Source organism: Lineus longissimus, chromosome 5 (assembly GCF_910592395.1).
Source record: "Lineus longissimus chromosome 5, tnLinLong1.2, whole genome shotgun sequence".
NCBI lineage: Eukaryota > Metazoa > Nemertea > Pilidiophora > Heteronemertea > Lineidae > Lineus > Lineus longissimus.
The window spans coordinates 23,881,334-23,902,356 of record NC_088312.1 but is presented as its reverse complement, the minus strand read 5'-3'; the positions used below and the strand labels follow the sequence as shown (position 1 = coordinate 23,902,356).

At 45.7% G+C, this 21,023-nt stretch overlaps 1 protein-coding gene across 1 annotated transcript; it reads left to right on the top strand.

The window, feature by feature from the left end:
• The first annotated feature begins 1,298 nt into the window (after positions 1-1,298).
• LOC135488253 (biotin--protein ligase-like) lies at positions 1,299-20,653 on the top strand. The gene is made up of 12 exons (XM_064772784.1): positions 1,299-1,501; positions 2,183-2,279; positions 2,509-2,662; positions 12,631-12,801; positions 13,253-13,406; positions 15,123-16,162; positions 16,534-16,713; positions 17,084-17,352; positions 17,582-17,649; positions 18,771-19,046; positions 19,323-19,536; positions 20,036-20,653. The coding sequence occupies exons 2-12, from the start codon at positions 2,200-2,202 to the stop codon at positions 20,202-20,204; spliced, it is 2,775 nt and encodes a 924-aa protein (XP_064628854.1). The 5' UTR covers positions 1,299-1,501; positions 2,183-2,199; the 3' UTR covers positions 20,205-20,653.
• The last annotated feature ends 370 nt before the right edge of the window (positions 20,654-21,023 follow it).

Below are 21,023 nucleotides of genomic sequence, written 5' to 3'. Positions count from 1 at the left end.
GTAACGACAATGTCATCGGTTTTGTGCGAACATTGCGACACCCGCATGGGGGACAGGACAAATATCTATATCGTCACAACCATGGGGACAACATCCTTAAGAACTCTTCACCTGGCTCAGCAAGGTAGACTCCCGGGGCGGGCAGTCCATTGCGTCAGTCCTAATTGGATCTCTGGCGACAGAATAAGTCAAATAAAAGTTTCAGAGAAAGGAACGAAATTAGCGCCTCTAGAGTCAACAATATTGTACAACAAAGATAATTGCTATAGTCCAGTTCAGCTATGTCGCATGGTTTGGATCCCTGGAGGGCTTGGGTTTACTGATCCTTGTCTCAAAACCAAACAGGATTTTAGGGGTTCAGTATTCTCTGCGCAGAATTTTTTAAAAGGGTCCCTTGAATATAGGCCATATTTTCTTTCTGGATATTTTTCATTCATGAGGCCTATAGGCACATGAGTAGATGTACACAAAAAGTGGTACCCTTTACATTTTAACCAGATTGGTAGAGAAATAAACCGTACAGAGCGGAAAATGTCCTAATTCAATGCACTAAAAAATGCAATGAAAAAAATTATTTCGTAACCATAGTTATATTACTTAAATGAAAGAATCGGTTTGGTTTTTTAAGTGAACACCAATAAAAACCGAACTTCAAAGAAACCCGCCCGCCAGTTGTTCAAGTGACTTTCCCAAGATTATTTTCAACCACATGTCTATAAAGGGAGACGAAAAGGAAGGAGCTATCATGGGGGGGGGGGGGGGCTTATACCGGCAATGACCAAAGTCAAACTTCAGATGATTAATCATTTGATGACGAAGACAAAAAAACAATTAAGTGATCTCTCATGATCTTTATAGCGACCCAAGATGACCAATGAATAAACATACGCCTACATGTCTTGCTCAAAATCACACCCAAATTGGGAAAGAACAATTTACTTGGGTCACCTGATAAGTTACTAGCACAAGGTCTCATTGTAGTCTAAATGCGACCCCACAGACAGTTGATGTGTCAAAAGAAGGATGCTTGTGACTGATGTCAAAATAACTCCGGCCCAATATCTCATTGATAGACTTCGCCAAGGATACTCTTAATGACCGATGAATGATAACGAAAGACAAGTGGCCTGCCAAAGATCACATAGCAGATGACCAAACGATTCCTTCTTCCTGGAAAGCACATCTACTTTGACACTTGTAGTTTCCCGGGGTATCCCCATCAAGAAGTCCCAGGGAGCGAAACGACTTCGATTTGGAGCGAAGCGACTTCAACTTGAGGCGAAACGACTGGGGGCGAAAAGGTCAGGAAGCGAAACAACCGCAGTTTTCATGATTTTTGCTGCAAAATTCCCGATTGTCGATCTTTGGATGAATTAGGCTATTGATGAATCCGAAAGATATCCTAGCCAAGTGTAGGGAGAACATACGACCACGATTATGAATCTGGCAGGGTTAGAAATTGAAACGCGATTGAAATGGCCAGAGTTTATATAGCTACAGGGTGAGCCAAAAAAGAAGTGCATGATGAGATGAGTGATGATGACGGCCTAACCTCGCCGTCCCCAGCATGCAGCCCCTCTACATAGATTCATGAACTTGATTGGGAACAACGTTTACATAGTGTTGGCCGTCGTCACGTCACGATGCATTGTAACCCCGACGGTTTTACATTACTGTAACGTGACGTGACGTGACGTCTTCGTAAACATTGTTCCCTGCCAATCATAAGTGCATGAATCTATAGAATGGAACAGGCTGTGTCGTGGGGTCATCTTGACCCTCAAAACTCCGCCGACCCGAACTCTGTTAGTTACACCAATGGGAAGGGGGTATAGATGGACCAGCGTTGATGGTTCAGAATGTGGTGGGTTTTGGTAGGGATATATATTCAGTTGGACGGTATTGGAATCGGCATGCATCACCAAGCCCTAGGCCAAAGGAGCTAGTGCCCGATGTCTATATAGTATACGAGTTGGCTGAAATCTGTATTCATGGTGTTTGTATTACCAGATAGGCCTACTCCTGTACCACCTACGGTTAGAACACTAAGCCATCTTTAAAATAGGTTTTCACAGTCAAAGACGCCAAAACATGCCTCTCAAGCCATTGTCTCACTGGAACACACAGTAGGTTCTCCACAAAAAAAGATTCAAAGAAAGTTCCTGCTTTTTTTCTTTTCCAGTTGAATCGTCTGAAACCATGTTACTCACACTGACGTATGCTTTCCTGACCTACTTCTTGCAGCTGAAGGAGAAGTGGAGAATGAATCGCTGCTTCAGGTAAACAACCCTGGATGATGAAGTTTTTAAAAACCCCATCTCAAATCCTGGAGGACTGTTAGTGTTGACAGAAAAGGCAGAAGTGAAAATTAAGATGCCCACTGATAAAGGATAAAAACAATCACAAACATTGCATAAAGATCAATATTCTCTATAGATTTGCAACCCCCCCCCCCTCACGCATCCAAATTGCCATTTTTATTTTTGCTCAATGGATTTCTTTCTCCAGGTTCCTCACCAGCAATATAAAGACAAGCAGTATAATCTTCAGGAGAGATGGATTAAAGAACCCAAGGGGTCTGCTGGAGAATGTCACTGATCTTCCCCAAGAGGAGTTGATCACGAGGGGCAGAGATGTAGAGATGTTGGCCTCTAAACCAAAGGTAGTTGACCCCATAGAACGATAAGTCGTAATATTCTTGGACCGTTGGTTAGTTTTGCAGGCTCCAAGTCCCAGTTTTGATGATCGCACCATGAGACAATCAGATTGTGGGAGATAAGTGGGAGAATGTACAGTCCAGCTTATGCAGGAATGTCTATATGAACATTATTATTACAATGAAATGCATTATTGTGTTCATTATCTAATCTACCTTTTGAAAATGGTCGACTTAATGTTGGGTTTTTTTGTGAAGAATACCATATCATTCCTTTCAGCTCTCAATGGAAATGGCTGTGTGGGCTTGCTGCCTGGACAGCCAGTACCATATCATTCCTTTCAGCTCTCAATCGAAATGGCTGTGTGGGCTTGCTGCCTGGACAGCCAGTACCATATCATTCCTTTCAGCTCTCAATCGAAATGGCTGTGTGGACTTGCTGCCTGGACAGCCAGTACCATATCATTCCTTTCAGCTCTCAATCGAAATGGCTGTGTGGGCTTGCTGCCTGGACAGCCAGTACCATATCATTCCTTTCAGCTCTCAATCGAAATGGCTGTGTGGGCTTGCTGCCTGGACAGCCAGTACCATATCATTCCTTTCAGCTCTCAATCGAAATGGCTGTGTGGGCTTGCTGCCTGGACAGCCAGTACCATATCATTCCTTTCAGCTCTCAATCGAAATGGCTGTGTGGACTTGCTGCCTGGACAGCCAGTACCATATCATTCCTTTCAGCTCTCAATCGAAATGGCTGTGTGGGCTTGCTGCCTGGACAGCCAGTACCATATCATTCCTTTCAGCTCTCAATCGAAATGGCTGTGTGGACTTGCTGCCTGGACAGCCAGTACCATATCATTCCTTTCAGCTCTCAATCGAAATGGCTGTGTGGGCTTGCTGCCTGGACAGCCAGTACCATATCATTCCTTTCAGCTCTCAATCGAAATGGCTGGGTGGGCTTGCTGCCTGGACAGCCAGTACCATATCATTCCTTTCAGCTCTCAATCGAAATGGCTGTGTGGGCTTGCTGCCTGGACAGCCAGTACCATATCATTCCTTTCAGCTCTCAATCGAAATGGCTGGGTGGGCTTGCTGCCTGGACAGCCAGTACTGGATAGGAGTTAATAGTTTCCCAGTTGGATGTGACTGTCTTCGGCTCACATCCGGCTGGTGCGGACTTGGTCCGCGGGGGTCGAATGGCGCGCTGAAGGAGAAGGACGGAGATCGAATTTTGTAGCAAAGAATTCCTGAATAAAGCGGAAGAACTGTTATGTTTTATATCGTCTAAGAGTCTAATATCCAAGTGGTAGCAGAGCGTAGTTATCAATATAGTATAGAGACTTTAAAGCATAGAGTTCCGAAAAAATGAGTAAAGATCGAGCCGACCTCCCGCGCCCTGGCCGCTCGCAGGACGCGCCATCAGAACAAGACATGCAAGTTGCACGTGTTGATGTACACGATGCACGTGGCGATGTACACGATGTACGTAGCGAAGGCACGCATACAGAAGACGGTGAACAGGATGAGTATAACCTCAATGGATTGCATGCTGATGATGATGATGAGCGTGAGAAATGTTCTGAGAAAGAGGTGAGAGAATGGAAAGCACAGAAAGCTGTAGATAAAGCAGGTTTTACAAAGACAAGAAGAAAACTGGCGTCGTTGCTGGACGATGTGTTGGAAGAGTTAGGCCTAGACACCGATAGGGATACATCCTTGAGTGAAGATGCCCGTAATCAAATAGAAGCAGCTGCCAAGAAGGTTGATGATGCTCAAGAGAGGGCGATGAGAACCATGTCGAAGCTGACCTACGCGTATTTAGACAATGGAAAACTTGAAGATTTCGACAAAATCTCTGATGAGATGGAGAAGATTGCGCAAGAGTATGACGACATAAGCAAGAAACTCGAGGAGTTTTATGTATCAACGAAGAAAAAGCGTGTTGAGGAAACGCCAGTAGTAACCAGCAGTCCAAGAAGGCCGCCCCCTAGTGTTACCACTGCCAGTGGTACCAGTGACACTATCACCAGTCGTGGTACTACCACTACTAGCAGCAGTAGTACCAGCCCAAGCTCAAGACCAGTTGCTGCAGCGGTCACGACCAGCAGTTCCCGTAGAGTCTCATCCGGAAGTTCCAGTTCTCAGGCGGTTGAGTTTGATCCTATAAGGCATTTAACCCGCGTTACTATCCCCAAGTTTAGTGGTGATAAGAGAAACTACTCAGCATGGAAGGCTGCCTTCACTAGTTGCGTCGATGAAACCACTATCACTGCAGAGTACAAGCTGTTGAGACTTAGAGAATGCCTTACTGGTGAAGCTCTGAAAGTTGTTGATGGGTTGGGGTATTCAGCGTCTGCATATGAAGTTGCTAAGGATCGCCTGGAGAGAAAATACGGAGGCCAGAGGAGGCAGCTTATCCTGAGACTGGATGAGTTAGAGAAGTTCAAGCAAGTCCGTGATGGGAATGCAAAGGATTTAGAGAAATTGGCAGAACTATTAGATGTCATCACAGTTAATTTGAAGGATGCGCACCAGGAATCTGAATTGGGCAGTGGCAGTTTGTTTCTGTCAATACAGCGGAAACTGAGTGAGCTTCTCCTTGCACGCTACCACAGATGGGCCTATGATAAAGCAAAAGAGAAAACTGTGATGTCCCTTCGAGAATTTGTAAATGAAGAAACAGAGTTTCAAGTCAACGCTATGGAAGCCATCAATGGTGTGAGGGATTTTCCCAAGAAAGACCCAAGAAAAGATAGGAGCTTTGTCACGTCACAAAGTAGCACAGACCGTCAATCACAGTCACACTCCGGAGCCATGGGAAAATACACCAGATCATGCAATGTATGCGGTTCAGAGCATGGAGCATGGGAATGTGACAGCTTCAAGGCGATGTCAGTGGACCTGCGGTGGAAAACAGCCAAAGAAAAGAAACTTTGCTACAGATGTCTTAGCGGTAATGGTCACAGAGCAGAAAAGTGCCCAAGGACACGTCAATGCAAGATAGATGGCTGCAAACAGACACACCACCGGTTGCTGCATGGAAAAGCGAAGAGAGCTGAGAGTCGTCGACCCATGGAAGGGAGTGGTAACTACCAAGACTCAGATGAGAGCACAATGGCAACAGTGACACTGGCTGCAAAGAACTCGAGTGAAATCGCGCTGAGAACCGTTCCAGTCATAATAAAGCATGGTGGAAAAAGAATAAAGACTAACGCCTTGCTAGATGATGCGAGTACATCGACCTACATAGATGCAAACTTAGCTGCAGAACTCGGAGTGCAAGGGAAAATTGAACAAACCACAGTTAACGTCCTAAATGGAAAGCTGAAGACATTCACCACCATGCCAGTTGAAGTGGGAATAGAAAGTTTGAATCGACGAGTAGATATGAAGATTTGGGCAAAGACAGTGGATAAAGTCACGGGTGATTTAAAAGCAACAGATTGGTCTTTGAAGCAGGATCAATATAGCCATTTGAAAGATATCCAGTTTCCAAAGATTGGTAAGAGAACCTCAGTGGATCTCCTGATAGGTGCAGATTACAGTGAGCTACATCAAAGCATTCGAGACGTCATTGGTCGACCTGGTGAACCAACAGCGAGAGAGACAAGACTGGGATGGACGTGTATCGGTCCGGTAGGGACTCCCTCGGGCCAAAAGAGGGAGGCAACCAACATGGCTTACAGCTTCTTCACCAAGGAGTCGCCATTGCTGCATGAAATCAATGATAACCTGAGAGCATTTTGGGAGATAGAGAGCATCAGCAAAGTGAATGAAGGACAAACCCCCTTGAATGAGAGTGATCGGAAAGTGCTGCAGAATGCCAGATCGTCAGTCAAGATAGTAGAGGACAGATATCAAGTGGCCGTACCATGGAAGGGAAACCACCACCCAGCAATGCTAGATAGCCGGGAGATGGCTGAGAAACGGCTGATATCAACAGAGACCAAACTGCAGAAAAATCCAGAGCTTGGAAAAAGTTACTCCCGAGTCATTCAGCAATACCAAGAAAAGGGTTACATTAAGAAGATCAAGGATGATGAGAGAAATAGTCATCAGTGGTACCTACCACACTTCCCTGTGGTCCGTCCTGACAAGAGCACAACAAAAACAAGGATAGTTTTCGATGCCTCGGCGAAAGTTGAAAGTTTGAATGACAATATAAATACAGGACCGAAGATCCAAAACGAGCTGTTCGAGGTATTACTGCGCTTTAGGAGGTACCCAGTTGCTATTGTTTGCGACATAGCGGAGATGTACCTGCAGATATCCTTAGAAGAAGAAGATAAAAGGTATCACCGATTTCTGTGGCGGGACCTAGAAGACAGGACAAGAGATCCAGAGACGTTTGAGTTCCAGCGACTTGTTTTTGGAATCAACAGCTCACCGTTTTTGGCACAGTTGGTTTCTCAAGAGCATGCAAGAGCCCACCAGACACAGTGCCCTAGAGCAGCAGAGGCAATTTTGAAGTCAACTTACATGGACGACACTCTTGACTCAGTGAACGATGATGAACAGGGAAAAAAGCTGTACAGAGAGTTATCAGCATTGTGGAAAGGAGCTGGGATGCATGCCAGAAAATGGTTGTCCAACTCACCCGAAGTTTTAGCCATCATACCAGATGAAGATAGAGCTTCAGAGATTAATATGGAGGAGGGATATTTGCCATCAGTAAAGGCCCTTGGAGTGCTGTGGAAGGCGGAAGAAGACGCGTTCTGTTATCGGCTGACACCCCCTGCTGCTGATCTCAAGCTTACGAAGAGGAGCCTACTGCGAAGAATAGCAACCATTTTTGATCCCCTTGGGTTGATGTCGCCATATGTTATACAAGGAAAAATCATCATGCAGGATGTATGGATGTGTGGCGTGGAATGGGATGAAGAATTGCCAGAGGAGATTGAAAAGAAAGCTTGGGATTGGATAGTTGAAATCACAGGGTTGGCCCAAGCCAGGATCCCTAGATGCCTACAACTTGCTGAGGAGATGACAAGTTTCCAACTTCACACCTTTGGTGATGCCTCAAAAGATGCATATGGGACTGTGGTGTATGCAAGAAGCACCTATGCCAGTGGAATGGTAGCCACAAGGATTGTAGCGTCCAAGACCAAGGTTGCACCGTTAACCTCAGTGAGCATCCCGAGACTAGAGATGATGGCGGCGGTCCTAGGACTTCAACTCAGTCTGAGCATTGTAGCAGCATTGGCCACCAATGTCAAGGAGGTGGTGTTTTGGAGTGATAGTCAAAACGTTCTCTGGTGGATAAAGCGACCTAGCAGAAAACTGAAATCTTTCGTTGCCAACCGAGTAGGCCTGATACAGCAACATACAGACCCTCAACAGTGGAGATATGTGCCAACCAAAGAAAACCCAGCAGACCTGCCTTCAAGAGGTGTAAGAGCAAAAGACCTAGCAGAGTCCAGCCTATGGTGGGACGGCCCAGAGTTTTTACAAAGGGATTCTTCAGAGTGGCCAGAGAGAGTTGTTGGACAGGGAGATGAAGTCCAGGATGAAATGAAAAATGAGAGCAGTTACCTCAGCTTGGAAGAAAAGAACAGTCTAAAACAAGTGATGAACCTTGCAGATACAAGACTAGACCCTTCCCGATTCTCCAGCTGGCAGAGATTGACACGTGTTCATGCATGGGTGCAGCGGTTTATCGGAAATTGTCAGGCAGCCCCCACTGAGAGGAAACAAGGAGAACTAGAAGTTGAGGAAGTAAAAGCGACTGAGTTACTCTTGATTAGACAGTGCCAAAAAGAAGCCTTTGCAGAGGAGTATAGCGCGTTATGCCATGGAAGGGAGCTGCCCAAGTCCAGTCAAATAGCTGGCCTGACGCCAAAATTAGATGCCGACTTCTTACTTCGTAGCAACAGTCGTCTAGCTTATGCTGATAATCTGTCCTATGAAGCCAAGTGCCCGATAATACTACCGAGAAAACACCACGTGACCCAGTTACTGGTGAGATTCTACCATGAAAGAGAGAATCATGTAGCTGGGACAAACAAGATCTTGTCAGAGATGTCAGCCAAGTATTGGATTATTAGAGGTCGAGAGGAGATCCGGGATTGGGAGGCTAAGTGCGCAGCCTGTGAACGTAAGAAGGCAAGAGTAACGTCACAATTGATGGCCCCCCTGCCAAGAACAAGAGTGAGTCCACCAATGAGAGCCTTCTCAGTTTCTTCAGTCGACTATGCTGGACCGTTTCTTACTAAGCAAGGACGAGGGAGAGTACAAACTAAGAGATACCTGTGCCTATTTACTTGCCATGCCTCGAGGGCGGTACACTTGGAGATGGCATATGCTTTAGATACCAACTCGTTCCTGAATGCCTTCAACAGATTTACTCACCGTAGAGGCGTCCCAGTAGAAGTTACTTCAGATAATGGCACGAACTTCGTTGGGGCTAACCGAGAATTGATGGAATTGGTCACCCAGCTGGACCAAGTGAGAGTAACTAGAGATGGAGCAGCGCGAGGAATAAAATGGAGGTTTAATCCGCCACATGGACCTCACTTTGGTGGAATTCATGAAAGTCTGGTGAAGAGTGCAAAGAAGGCGATATATGCTGTACTTCAGAAAGCAGACATCACAGATGAAGAGCTGAGCACTGCATTCACTGGAGCTGAAGCCCTGCTCAATTCCAGGCCGTTGTCTTACCAGTCAGCAGATTCCAAGGATGCTCCCCCTATAACACCTAACCACTTTCTATTTGGTCAGTGCGGCGGACAGTTTGCCCCAGAAGAGATAGATAGCTCAGATTTCAACCCAAGACGACGATGGAGGAGAGTTCAGGAGCTACTGAAGGAATTTTGGTCCCGGTGGTTAAAGGAGTGGCTCCCTCTGTTGCGTCAGCGCCACAAGTGGAGAGATGTCAAGAAGGATTTAGAAGTAGGAGACGTTGTACTGGTGGCAGATCCTGGATCAGTGAGAGGAGATTGGCCAATGGGACGAGTAACAGAAGTGTTTACCGGCAGAGATGGTCATCGTCGAGTTGTCAAAGTCCAGGTTGGCGAGAAGACTATGATAAGGCCAATCGTCAGGTTGTGCCCCCTGCAGTGCTGACATGTTTGCTTGCTGTCATTTTATTGGTGCGTGGTGCCCAGGCCACGCTTGCTGTTGTTTATTGGTGCGTGGTGCCCAGGCCACGCTTGCTGTTGTTTATTGGTGCGTGGTGCCCAGGCCACGCTTGCTGTTGTTTATTGGTGCGTGGTGCCCAGGCCACGCTTGCTGTTGTTTATTGGTGCGTGGTGCCCAGGCCACGCTTGCTGTCGCTTATTGGTGCATGGTGCCCAGTCCATGCTTGCTGTCGTTATTGGTGCGTGGTGCCCAAGCCATGCTGGTCGCAGATCGTTCGTGGTGCATGGTGCCCAAGCCATGTTAACCATCATCGAGAAGTGCCTTGCTCGAGGACAGTGACATTTAATAGACTTATCATTATGGATATCCTTTTTGTGAAATGGACACTTGGATACGTGTAGGGACCTTTTTGAAATAGTGCTTATCAGTCACTATCCGGACAATGGTGAACTTAATGAAACAACAGAAATTCTGAATGCTAACAATCAGTTTGTTTAGACTTAATCAAAATGGGTTGATAATTAGAATTGGGAGCAAAAATTGCTTGGGGTTACTTGTTTTTCATTAAACCATATCAACCAACACGTTACAGTTTTTTGTGGATGACAGTATTCAGAGTTTCAACCGTTTCATTCTTTGTGCATAATTGTGGAAGTTGAGAATTCTGTGTTCCATAACAGATGGACAGACGGACAAAAATTGGCATGTTCAAAGAGTATAGATGGAATAGTGATTCACTATTGGATATATTCTATAGACAGTTGATCTGCATTAGTCAAGCTGAACCTACTGTAAAGTCAGTCAGGATACGTTACCGGAAATTATTATGGACTGTCATTTTATGAATATTCCGGGTTCAGCTGGTATTTGTTAACAAAACGTCATTTCACTTTAAACTCGGCATAAGCCTTTTAAGCATAGTTTTTGAACAACTGTGAGTCCAGTACTCAATAGGTTAAATTTGGGGTTCTATCAGTTGGGACATTGATTATCAATAGTATACACATGTACATAAGTTTAATAGATTTGATTACCGTTAAGGTTTTAACGGGGAAAGGAGGATGGATAGGAGTTAATAGTTTCCCAGTTGGATGTGACTGTCTTCGGCTCACATCCGGCTGGTGCGGACTTGGTCCGCGGGGGTCGAATGGCGCGCTGAAGGAGAAGGACGGAGATCGAATTTTGTAGCAAAGAATTCCTGAATAAAGCGGAAGAACTGTTATGTTTTATATCGTCTAAGAGTCTAATATCCAAGTACCATATCATTCCTTTCAGCTCTCAATCGAAATGGCTGTGTGGACTTGCTGCCTGGACAGCCAGTACCTTATCACTACTATCAGCTCTCAATCGAAATGGCTGGGTGGGCTTGCTGCCTGGACAGCCAGTACCATATCATTCCTTTCAGCTCTCAATCGAAATGGCTGTGTGGACTTGCTGCCTGGACAGCCAATACCATATCATTCCTTTCAGCTCTCAATCGAAATGGCTGGGTGGGCTTGCTGCCTGGACAGCCAGTACCATATCATTCCTTTCAGCTCTCAATCGAAATGGCTGTGTGGACTTGCTGCCTGGACAGCCAGTACCATATCATTCCTTTCAGCTCTCAATCGAAATGGCTGTGTGGACTTGCTGCCTGGACAGCCAGTACCATATCATTCCTTTCAGCTCTCAATCGAAATGGCTGTGTGGGCTTGCTGCCTGGACAGCCAATACCATATCATTCCTTTCAGCTCTCAATCGAAATGGCTGTGTGGACTTGCTGCCTGGACAGCCAGTACCATATCATTCCTTTCAGCTCTCAATCGAAATGGCTGGGTGGGCTTGCTGCCTGGACAGCCAATACCATATCATTCCTTTCAGCTCTCAATCGAAATGGCTGGGTGGGCTTGCTGCCTGGACAGCCAATACCATATCATTCCTTTCAGCTCTCAATCGAAATGGCTGGGTGGGCTTGCTGCCTGGACAGCCAGTACCATATCATTCCTTTCAGCTCTCAATCGAAATGGCTGGGTGGACTTGCTGCCTGGACAGCCAGTACCATATCATTCCTTTCAGCTCTCAATCGAAATGGCTGTGTGGGCTTGCTGCCTGGACAGCCAATACCATATCATTCCTTTCAGCTCTCAATCGAAATGGCTGTGTGGACTTGCTGCCTGGACAGCCAGTACCATATCATTCCTTTCAGCTCTCAATCGAAATGGCTGGGTGGGCTTGCTGCCTGGACAGCCAGTACCATATCATTCCTTTCAGCTCTCAATCGAAATGGCTGGGTGGGCTTGCTGCCTGGACAGCCAATACCATATCATTCCTTTCAGCTCTCAATCGAAATGGCTGGGTGGGCTTGCTGCCTGGACAGCCAGTACCTTATCATTACTATCAGCTCTCAATCGAAATGGCTGGGTGGGCTTGCTGCCTGGACAGCCAGTACCATATCATTCCTTTCAGCTCTCAATCGAAATGGCTGTGTGGGCTTGCTGCCTGGACAGCCAATACCATATCATTCCTTTCAGCTCTCAATCGAAATGGCTGGGTGGGCTTGCTGCCTGGACAGCCAGTACCATATCATTCCTTTCAGCTCTCAATCGAAATGGCTGGGTGGGCTTGCTGCCTGGACAGCCAATACCATATCATTCCTTTCAGCTCTCAATCGAAATGGCTGTGTGGACTTGCTGCCTGGACAGCCAGTACCATATCATTCCTTTCAGCTCTCAATCGAAATGGCTGTGTGGACTTGCTGCCTGGACAGCCAATACCATATCATTCCTTTCAGCTCTCAATCGAAATGGCTGTGTGGACTTGCTGCCTGGACAGCCAGTACCTTATCATTACTATCAGCTCTCAATCGAAATGGCTGTGTGGACTTGCTGCCTGGACAGCCAGTACCATATCATTCCTTTCAGCTCTCAATCGAAATGGCTGGGTGGGCTTGCTGCCTGGACAGCCAGTACCACACTCCACACTACATGACTGATGAAGACTATGTCTGTGTACTCCTCGAGGCCAAGTTACCGACCGACACCAACGACTATCTGGCCTGGTCCTTTTCTGTGCCGATGAATAAAAGAATCCAGGTAAGCCTTGATGGTTCATAGTTCTATTGGAGCGCTAGTTGTTACAGTGCATACTCATGAATGAGGCACGGTAGCTTTGATAGCCAACACTTATGCTTGTGACCTTAGACAAGTCACTTTCATATCCTGGGTTCCTTGTATGGCATGCCAAACATAGACTTAATATCAAACTGAGGTTGTGTTTAGAATCTTCTGAAATACAGTTTACGTTTTAGACACACTCTGGCATTTGTATAACTCCTTCAAGGGACAGATGTCCTGTTGCCAAAAAATGTTGGTGAAGAGAATGTCATACGATGTTAAATCAGACTGGGCACTGGGTTGACCCCAGTGCAGCAGGCATGAAGTAACAGACTATCTTCTGATGTCAAACAATGTAAACGATGGCCTTCAATCCACTAATCATACTCTTCAGGCCCGATATCAAGGTTAACATTACCTTTATTTGTAGGTTTCGAGCTTGTCTACTCCCCTGGCTTGGAAGTCTGGTGATCCATTTAGTATCCTGATGGAGTGTTCAGCTGAGAACTACATGGCCCTTGGTACAGCTTTCATGAACGGATATCTAGTAACTGATGAAGTTCTTGAGATAAAACAGCTCGTTTGTAAGTATTTGACTTCTCACCCAAGAAGTCCATGCCATCATTTGTAAATATCCTTGTTTTCATGTGGATGAAGAGCCACACTAACAGTTGTCTGCTAGAAAGATGCCCTCTCATGAAGGACAGCAAGTCTGGGTCATTGGCTTTTTAGCTCACCTCTTAGCAGAGGTGAGCTTATCCCATACCGTGGCGTCCGTCGTCCGTCGTCGTCGTCGTCGTCGTCGTCGTCGTCGTCGTCGTCCGTCGTCGTCCGTCGTCCGTTAGCAGGGCACGTTTCGTAACTGTTAGAGCTATTGAGTTGAAACTTGGTACACATGTACCCTTATGTAATGACACCTGGGAGACCAAGTTTCGGTCCGATTCGTTTCATGGTTTGGCCACCAGGGGGCCAAACGTTAAAAGTGAAAATATGCAATATCTCCCTTAATAGTAGTCGGGAAATTTTGAAAAAAATATGGTAGGTACTTCTGGCAAAGGTGCATCATATATCCTCCGGGTTTTTGATTTGACCTCCTTTTCAAGGTCACAGAGGTCAAATGGTGTAAATTGGCCGTTAGGATGTAACGATGGCACGTTTCTAAACTGCAATGACTATTGATACCAAATTTGGTACACATTTACCCCTTAGTCAGGTGATCTTAGGGACCGAAGTTTGGTCCAATATGATTCACCACTTGACCACCAGGGGGCAAAATCCAAAAACCTTAAAAATGTGATTATTCCTTAACTTCTTGCCCGATTGCCACCAATTTGATATCATGGGTACGTCTAACCACCATACAGTATATGTCACACAGGTTTTTAATTTGACCTTCTTGTCAAGGTCACAGAGGTCAAATGGCGTAAATTCGCCGTCAGGCCGTAACTATGGCACATTTCTTAACTGCAATGACTATTGATCACAAATTAAGTACACATGTACCCCTTGGTCAGGTGATCTTAGGTACCCAAGTTTGGTGCGATCTGATTTGCCGTTTGGCCTCCAGGGAGAGGGCCAAATCCTAAATTCTTCAAAATGCCATTATTCCTAGTAATGACTTGCCCGATTGGCACCAATTTTATATCATAGGTACATCTAATTCTAACAACCATTCAATGTGTCACCCGGGTCTTCTTTGATTTGACCTACTTTTCAAGGTCACAGAGGTCGAATGTACTGTAAATTGGCCATTTTGGGGAAATTGTTATTGCTTGGACCTACATCAAACCTAACACTACATGACACAATACCATGCTCTTTATCCATCTTTCCTCCACATGAGGTGAGCACAATGGCCCTGGCCATTTCATTTGTTCAGTTTGACCTCTAGTCAGGACACCTCCCTGTTATGGACATGCCCCGCATTAATCGGTCCCAAAGATATCCTAAATATAGAGCTTCTGCAGTAGGCCTACATTGTGTCAATAAATGTATGCAGTTGGCCAACTGTGGCGAGTGCGTTCAAGTGTCAATCTGAAGTGCTGTTTATGCAAGAACTGTGAATTATAGAACATGGCTGGCCCATCAGTGTATTGACGTATCAGGCCATTTCACCTAATACAGACTTGTGTGTCGGATGGAGTCATTTTGTTGTTCGTGTATGCAGGAGGATGGCCCACCAGTCGCTCCCACCTATCTTTTATAGAGAGAGTGGCTTCTGTCTCTTTAAAAAGTTCCATAGGTGACTTAACATTCTCACCCATGTCTTGCATCTTGAAAATTGATATTGCTATTTTCAGCGGTGGATGTTGTCGGGAAACCTATTGGCCTGCTAAGGACAGACAGTCAGTGCGAGGCGGTACCAGTTTTCATGTCACCGATGACATCAAAGTGTTCGTCATTAGAGAACATCAGTGAAATACAGATGCCTGATTTTCATGTACCAAGGCTGTCGATTCCAATGGAACACCTAGAGTTGGATATCGTAGATTCGAATGAGTCTACGGCATCAACATCTGATGCCGGAGATATTTGTGACAACATTCAACCTGATATCGATCATTTTGGATCGGGTGGTCAGGAAAGGATCGCAGAGTTTACAGACGTGAACCACACCCTGCTGAAAAGAATGGACGGCATTGCTGACGATTTGAAAGAAAATACAGAATTGTCAGGATTGGATGCACCGTCTGCCATGTATAAAATCACACCAGACAGCCATGACACTGGATTCTTATCTGAATCTGACATCTCCTCTCCAAGCCCTGACAAGGAGAACTTGGATAGTAATTTGAACAGATCTTCAGGTTTTTACCAACCTGAATCGAGAGGTGGAGAAATGTCTTGTAAACCACCAAACGTACTCATCTATTCGGGGAAGAAAGATTCGGTGAGAATTTTTGAGGATATCAAGTGTGTGGTAGGCAAGTGCATTAATGCCAACAGTTATACTCTCTACCATCTCAAGCATGACCAAGTGAACACCACACCCTGGAGCGACAATACGGCCCTTCTTATCATCTGTGTGGAAAATCTGTATGATCATGTGGACCAAACTTTTATATCCTATTTCAAAAATGGTGGAAAGGTTGTTAGCTTCTGTAGCTGTTTGGACCAGCATTTCGCTCAGCGTGAAAAAGGACAGACTCAAAGTTTAGGTATTGTGTCTCTGTCTTATAAATCTTGGAGAAAGGTTCATGTTATCTCGAGCAGATATGTTTACTCCGGCGAGGACTTAGCGGAGAATGTGCGAGTGCTGGCGTTGGATTCCGTGGCAAATAAACCTGTGATCATGTCGGTGAAAGATGAAGCGAGTGACGGTGCAATGTTGCTCACTCAGGTAGGGTAAGACAGGCTACATGACAATTACAGTGGAACCTTGTTAGGATGAACACTTCGTAATGAGGTTCAGGTGTTTGCACACAATGGACATTTCATCTCCCCAAGCCTGTGAGAAAATTGGCTAGGGACTGAGATAGTACTTTTCACCTGAAAGTGGCAGCATATTTCATGCCTTATGTTTTAATCATGACCCATTCAATTAAAAAGAAGATTTTCAGCTGAATGCTAGTATTTTTTCCAATGAATTAAAGGCCGCATTCCCAATTGGACACAATTGCCAGTGTTGTGACTATGCTAGTGTGCTATGCTAGTTTGCTATGCTGGTGTGCTGTGCTATGTTTATAAACCGCTTTCACTTTGATGTTTCAGGTATATCTTGAGAAGAACCCAAGTCAGATGGCGATCAGCACCGAGATATTTTCCCTCCTCAAACAATCAAATGAGAACAAGTTTGAAATCCTCCGTGACCTCTTTGCCGATCTTGGCATCAATTCGGTCAAGGAAGAGGTGCCTGGTGTCACTCCGATATTCCTTCACAGTTCAGACAAGGTGAGTTACCCAGGGAAGAGGTGCCTGGTGTCACTCCGATATTCCTTCACAGTTCAGACAAGGTGAGTTACCCAAGGAAGAGGTGCCTGGTGTCACTCCGATATTCCTTCACAGTTCAGACGAGGTGAGTTACCCAGGGAAGAGGTGCCTGGTGTCACTCCGATATTCCTTCACAGTTCAGACAAGGTGAGTTACCCAAGGAAGAGGTGCCTGGTGTCACTCCGATATTCCTTCACAGTTCAGACAAGGTGAGTTACCCAAGGAAGAGGTGCCTGGTGTCACTCCGATATTCCTTCACAGTTCAGACAACGTGAGTTACCCAAGAAAGATAACAAAACCCCTGACTGCTTCTATAAATGCCTCTTTTTAGGAAATGTTGTCTCAATTCTGGTCATCAATCGAGCCAAGACTTCAAAACAACAAACTGACAACCCGCAACGGCAGCCTGACATTCCTGAATGACCCACATGATCTTCCAGAGACGGTCTCGCCGTCAGATACCCCGGTGTTACACGGGGAAAACCTCGAAATCCTCAAGATAGACCTGAGGAAATATGAAGAGAATCTTGGGACTTCAACCCTTGGACGTGTCGTGTTCTATGCAGACGTTATGAAGAGTACGCAGGACGTTTTAGATGGGTACGTGCAATATCTCAATGACGTTACGCTTCAGGTGATTTTTCAGAGCAACCAGATCTCGAGGCTCCTTTGTTGATTGTTGCTATAGTGAGCCTTTGTACACCTGACATATTCATGCTCTGTTTCAAACAGTATGAAAATTAGCCAACAGTGTTGCCCACAAGAGCCATCAGCTAAGCAATAAACATAAAACAATGCAAACTATGAACTTAATGGGTCTTTTTTACAGGTTTATGCTGAACATTCCCAAGGAAGCTGGTGTCATTGCTATTGCTTGTAGGCAGACAGCTGGCAAAGGTGAGGTGTTCTAAACAGTGAGATCTGAATTTTTGATTTCTATGTACAGGATGAATAGCCGTGAAGGATGTGCCTTATTCTCTCTCAATGTCTTCTCTTCCTATAGGCCGGGGGGAAATGCCTGGCTGAGCCGTGAAGGATGTGCCTTATTCTCTCTCATTGTCTTCTCTTCCTATAGGCCGGGGGGAAATGCCTGGCTGAGCCCTGAAGGATGTGCCTTATTCTCTCTCATTGTCTTCTCTTCCTATAGGCCGGGGGGGAATGCCTGGCTGAGCCCTGAAGGATGTGCCTTATTCTCTCTCATTGTCTTCTCTTCCTATAGGCCGGGGGGGAAATGCCTGGCTGAGCCCTGAAGGATGTGCCTTATTCTCTCTCATTGTCTTCTCTTCCTATAGGCCAAGGGGGAAATGCCTGGCTGAGCCGTGAAGGATGTGCCTTATTCTCTCTCATTGTCTTCTCTTCCTATAGGCCGGGGGGGAATGCCTGGCTGAGCCCTGAAGGATGTGCCTTATTCTCTCTCATTGTCTTCTCTTCCTATAGGCCGGGGGGGAATGCCTGGCTGAGCCCTGAAGGATGTGCCTTATTCTCTCTCATTGTCTTCTCTTCCTATAGGCCGGGGGGGAAATGCCTGGCTGAGCCCTGAAGGATGTGCCTTATTCTCTCTCATTGTCTTCTCTTCCTATAGGCCGGGGGGGAATGCCTGGCTGAGCCCTGAAGGATGTGCCTTATTCTCTCTCATTGTCTTCTCTTCCTATAGGCCGGGGGGGAAATGCCTGGCTGAGCCCTGAAGGATGTGCCTTATTCTCTCTCAATGTCTTCTCTTCCTATAGGCCGGGGGGGAAATGCCTGGCTGAGCCCTGAAGGATGTGCCTTATTCTCTCTCAATGTCTTCTCTTCCTATAGGCCGGGGGGAAATGCCTGGCTGAGCCGTGAAGGATGTGCCTTATTCTCTCTCATTGTCTTCTCTTCCTATAGGCCGAGGGGGAAATGTCTGGCTGAGCCCTGAAGGATGTGCCTTATTCTCTCTCAATGTCTTCTCTTCCTATAGGCCGAGGGGGAAATGTCTGGCTGAGCCCTGAAGGATGTGCCTTATTCTCTCTCATTGTCTTCTCTTCCTATAGGCCGAGGGGGAAATGCCTGGCTGAGCCCTGAAGGATGTGCCTTATTCTCTCTCAATGTCCAGTTCTCTCTCAACTCGAACCTGGGCCACAGGCTCCCATTTCTCCAACACATTGCGTCCTTGGCCGTCGTCCTAGCTGTCCGCTCGCTGCCAGGATATGAAGAGCTAGCCGTCCGGTTGAAGTGGCCAAATGATATCTATTACGGTCGCACAGTGAAGATGGGTGGTGTCCTTGTCAGCTCGTCGATAATGAAGGACCAGGTTCATGCAATCATAGGTACAACCCTCTATTCTTTACCTCACTCAGTTAAAAGATATTCAAATCCAGCCTGTCTATTCCAAAGGCAGAGGAAGAAGAAGAAATCAAATGGAACAGAATTCACCAATTGAAAAGAAAGGTCTGCATGCCTGTATATTGTCAACTGTAGTCTTGATCAGCACTTCAGGAGATAAGTATTCTATTTCTTTCCAGTGATGACTGGCCAACAGAAGTTGATCACAGCCCCTCTAGTGCATCTAATCTATTCTGCTTATCAATGTTCTCATATTGCAGGCTGTGGATTCAACGTCAACAACAAGGATCCCACAATCTGTGTCAACGACATCATTGACCAATACAACCATGAACACGGAGCAGCATTGATGCCATTTTCCATCGAGCAGCTGATTGGACGAACTGTGACACAGATTGAATCGCTGATCGATGAGTTTCAGTCTCATGGACCCGACATATTCCTCAAGTTATATTATCAGCATTGGCTTCATGGGTAAGCAATCTCTCATTATCAGCACTGGCTTCATGGGTAAGCAATATCTCATTATCAGCATTGGCTTCATGGGTAAGCAATATTTCTGTATCAGCATTGGCTTCATGGGTAAGCAATACCTCAGTATCAGCATTTGGCTTCATGGGTAAGCAATATCTCATTATCAGCATTGGCTTCATGGGTAAGCAATATCTCAGTAACAGCATTGACTTCATGGGTAAGCAATATCTCAGTATCAACATTGGCTTCATGGGTAAGCAATACCTACAAGCAAAAAGCTCCTGAACCATTAACATTGATTTAGTCCTTAATCAATCTGTGAAGGAATATCCTTAAGTCATATCCGAGATATTTGCAGTCTGTCAAAGAAATCAATTTATAGGAAATACTTCCATATTTTATTTCAACTGAGGAATTGAACTGAAACATTTCCCCCAGCAGAAGGTTGCAGCTGATTTACACAAGTGGAAATTTGTGACTCCATTTTGTTTCCTTGCAGGGATGCCAAAGTATGCCTTGAGAGTGAGAGTGAGGGTGTTACAGTGCAAGGCCTCGATGAGAATGGATTCCTCCAAGTCAAGACGCCGAGCGGGTGCATGCTGAGTGTACAACCCGATGGCAACAGCTTCGATATGATGAAGAACTTGATCTGTATGAAGACGAGGTAAACCCGTACTGCAGTGTAAGAGAGAAACCGAGGTGCCAGAAGGGCACTGTTTGAGTGCGTTCATGCTCTATCACATGAGGAAGTAGTCTGACTGAGACTTGAACTTGACTTGTAGTAAACTGACTCTCTGTTGGTGTGACTAAGTGCAAAGCCTGCGCTAATAGTGCGGCATGAGGTAGGGGTCTGACCAAACTTTTCTTGAAGGAGACGGAACCACTGTTTGGCCTCTTGCGGCCCATAGAGTCTTCAGCCCATAGAGTCTTCAGCCCGAAGTCCTCAGATGGTCAGTTGTACTTGCATCTATTTGAACTGTGTTGTGGTTGTACTAAGAGTATAAATAACAATTTTCACACCAAGTCCGAGTTTGTTTATTTGCTACATGTATTGGTTGTACATGTATATTGTTTATTTCTTTATATGGTGAGTGGATCACCTAAATAAAAACCTGCTTGCAAATTGCTTGTTTCTCCATCTCTTAGAAAAGAAATGTTCATATACATGTAATACCAACCGAGTAAACTTACTTCAAGAGGATTTTGCTACATGTATGTCGAAGGTCGGACACATTGGTCTCAGAAGTGAGGTCTTTCACAGCCAGAGGATCAGAGCTAGAAGTCTGATCTGAACTATGACGCTCGTTCCCAATTTCCACAGATGTTCTCAGAACACCAAAACATCCTCAAAAGGCCACCTAGAACTTTAAAAAGTTTGAGCCCCACGCAGAAACCTGGTATGGCACAACCGAATTGCACTGTCCTGCCATGATGCTGATGATGTCCATTTCAGCCAGTAGTTGTGATGCGACATGACATCCCACAAC